Raw genomic sequence first — 3,337 nt, 5'->3', positions numbered from 1 at the left:
TCTTGTGATATTTGGAACTACATTGGCTGGGTCTCTTGGGAAACCAGATGTCATTTTAACCCGTTCAAACCTTATAGTCAAGTGGCCATTTAAATGTTATAGATTTTAATTGACTATGCTTTAAATGCAGCCATAAAATATATTCTTTAGAAAATTGCTTGTCCATACAATGCAATGCAATTGGGTTCAATGTTGTGTTGGGCCCCATTCATATTTATTGAGTCAACACACACACACACACACACACACACACACACACACACACACACACAAAACACCAAGACACACACAAAACACCAAGACACACACAAAACACCAAGACACACACAAAACACCAAGACACACACAAAACACCAAGACACAAAATATCTTTGTTTTCAACAGAAAAAAAAGTCATACAGGTTTTGAATGACATGATGAGTATCATTAATTTTAGGATGAACTATCTCTACTAGATATTGTAGTAAATATATAAAGTAAATCTTCTATATGCCTTCTGTCATCTGATTGATAGTTTATACTACTTTTATTATCAAGTAAAAGGCCTTTTTGCATAATTGTAAAAATGTGAACCTTCATGGCGTGGGACACGTCTCTTTGCTGTTGTCACTAGTAGGCCTACAACTTCACATTTCGAGTTGACTAAACTTCAAATTTTAAGACAGCACAGATACTTTAAAGGGATAGTTCACCCAAAAATGAAAATTACCCCATGATTTACTCACCCTCGAGTCATCCTAGGTATTATGACATTCTTCTTTCAGACGAATACAATCGGAGTTATATAAAAAAATGTCCTGGCTCTTCCAAGCTTGATAATGGCAGTAAATGTTGCCATTTCTGTTTTGAAGTCCATCAAAGTGCATCCGTCCATGATAAAATGCTCCACACGGCTCCCAGGGGTTAATAAAGGCCTTCTGAAGTGATGCATTTACATTTATTCATTTAGCAGACGCTTTTATCCAAAGCGACTTACAAGTGAGAACAATAGAAGCAGATAAACTATAGGACAACAATACGTAAGTGCCCCTCTCAGTTTAGTTTGTGCAGTTTTTTTTTTTTGCGTTTGTATAAAAAAAATATCCATATTTAAAACTTTATAAAGTAAAATAACTAGCTTCCGGTCAAACGAACATACGGATTCGACCAAACTGTAAAGCGCAACTTATGCGAGTAATGCGACGTACTGCTGATATTTATGCTACGCGTGATGCATTACGCTACTTCTGACGTCACAAGTTACGTAAGTTGTGCTTTAGGCGTAAGTACGTAGACTGTGTATGGCCGTTTGGCTGTAAGCTGGAATTTTACATTGTGGTAAGGTGTTAAATATGAATAATTTCTTACACAAACTCATTGCTTGATGGATAGATACACTTTTATGGACTTCAAAACAAAAACAGCCATTCACTGCCATTATAAAGCTTGGCAGAGACAGGGAATTTTTTAATATAAGTCCAATTGTATTTGTCTGAAAGAAGAAAGTCATATACACCTAGGATGAATTGACGGTGAGTAAATCATGGGCTAATTTTCATTTTTGGGTGAACTATCCCTTTAAGTTTAAACAATTTATTAGAGGGTAAATGCCTGATGTATCAAATATGCTACTCAACAAAAAACAAAAATGCAAACTTTTTTTACTTTTAAATAATTCTTTAAAATATTTTGTCTATAAATTCAATAAACTGTGCAATAAAAAAATCTGACTATTAGTTCATATATTTGGCTTTACAGGGTTAACAAAGGTATTGTGTCGTAGGCTGCCATGCTTGATTTCCAAAGTTTTTTATTTCAAAAAGTGCAATTGACTTAACTCTAAAAACACTACAAAAAAGTGATGTCCATTGGGATAAACGCAGGGTCTGAATAGGACAACATGAGACGGAAAGACTTCAAAAATCGAGGTACATCCAGCTCAAGGCGTGCATGATGGGCTTCTTGTGATTTTCCAGAGCGATCAAGGTTTGACATTTTTGACCACCGGATCAATTAGAGCATCCTCTCTAGCTCTGACACAGAATGGTCTCCCTGGCGACATCCAGGCTGATCGCGCTCTCTCTCTCCCTCCCGGCCCCCACCGTCTCCCACATGGACCACACGCACGCGCGCAAACACACGCACGAAAACTGCGCGCAGATCTCAGCTGAGTTGCATTGGCTTTGCAAGTGCCTTGGGCGTTGATCGTTCTTGTAAACACCACTTATTGACAGCCAAGTGTGAGGGAACGCAACAGAAACGGGACACTTTTTTATCCAAGTTGCGTGTAAACTGAAGGCATGAACCATTCTAAATGATTTTAGGATATACTTTTATTACTTTTTCTCTTCATAAAACTTACTCGACTCAACAGGCAGTTGCAGAAAGTGAGTTGATGCGATAAGAGGCTCGATTGTCTTCAGCGTCAGTCTTCTGCGTCTTCGTTCAGGATGAACGGAACGTTTTTCAACCATACGGTGTTTACGCACGGCGTTCTGCTCAACCGCAGTCAAGAGCTCGCGGGGACTCTCGTTGACTGCTGCACGGGTAACGGGAGCGAGGTGACCGCAAACGACGGCGGCGGGTCTTTAGTTCTCGCTCACGACGAGCGCAAGCTGTTCGTTACGCGCGTGGTGCAGATTGCGGTGTTGTGCGTTCTTTCACTCACGGTGATGTTCGGGATCTTCTTTCTCGGGTGCAACCTCATGATCAAGTCCGAAAGTATGATTAACTTCCTCGTCAAGGACCGGAGACCATCCAAAGACGTCGAGGCGGTGATGATCGGACTGAGTTAGCCACGGGTGTCACCTGTAACCGGCCTGCAATTAGCCTATCCTCAGATTGGGAGGCAGGAAGATATGCAACTTTTATGTTCACGAGTGCTCTGGGAAGAAAAGGTCATGTGGATGAACTGTTCTTGAAACAAAGATGACAGAGATGCAACTGCACGTTTACAAAATAAGAATGTATTTATTCATGTTTACGTAGTTTTTTGTATTTGAGGTCATTTTGCTTGTGATTTTTTACAGTGAAGTGTTTACACGTTTTTACCTCATAAAAAGCAGAGTAACTATCTACTGCATTATTTGTAAAAGAATGCGAACAATTGACTAGTGTGAGGGTGCTCGACGGCTCGTCTTGCGAAACGCAAATTGTAGCTTCTTTGGGCGCAAGAAAGTCCCTTATTTAGAATATAGAACACAAAAGTTTTTTTCATAACAAAGTGACACACGATAACTTATGATTTATTGACTCACCCGCACAAACTTCGTCATAATGGAAAGCGCATGAGCTACGTGTTGTCATGGTTACTTCCTTGTCAGCGCAATTCAGCGACATGTAAAAATAATTGGTCTAA

General features: G+C 39.8%; 1 protein-coding gene across 1 annotated transcript; it reads left to right on the top strand.

The window, feature by feature from the left end:
• The first annotated feature begins 2,429 nt into the window (after nucleotides 1–2,429).
• rprml (reprimo-like) lies at nucleotides 2,430–2,774 on the top strand. The gene has a single exon (XM_077213783.1). It carries the CDS (start codon nucleotides 2,430–2,432, stop codon nucleotides 2,772–2,774), a length of 345 nt encoding a protein of 114 aa, XP_077069898.1.
• The last annotated feature ends 563 nt before the right edge of the window (nucleotides 2,775–3,337 follow it).

This window comes from Siphateles boraxobius, unplaced genomic scaffold (genome assembly GCF_051911475.1).
Source record: "Siphateles boraxobius isolate OS27281-9 unplaced genomic scaffold, OSU_SipBor_1 66, whole genome shotgun sequence".
NCBI classification, from domain to species: Eukaryota; Metazoa; Chordata; class Actinopteri; order Cypriniformes; family Leuciscidae; genus Siphateles; species Siphateles boraxobius.
This window is presented reverse-complemented; position numbering and strand designations above follow the sequence as displayed.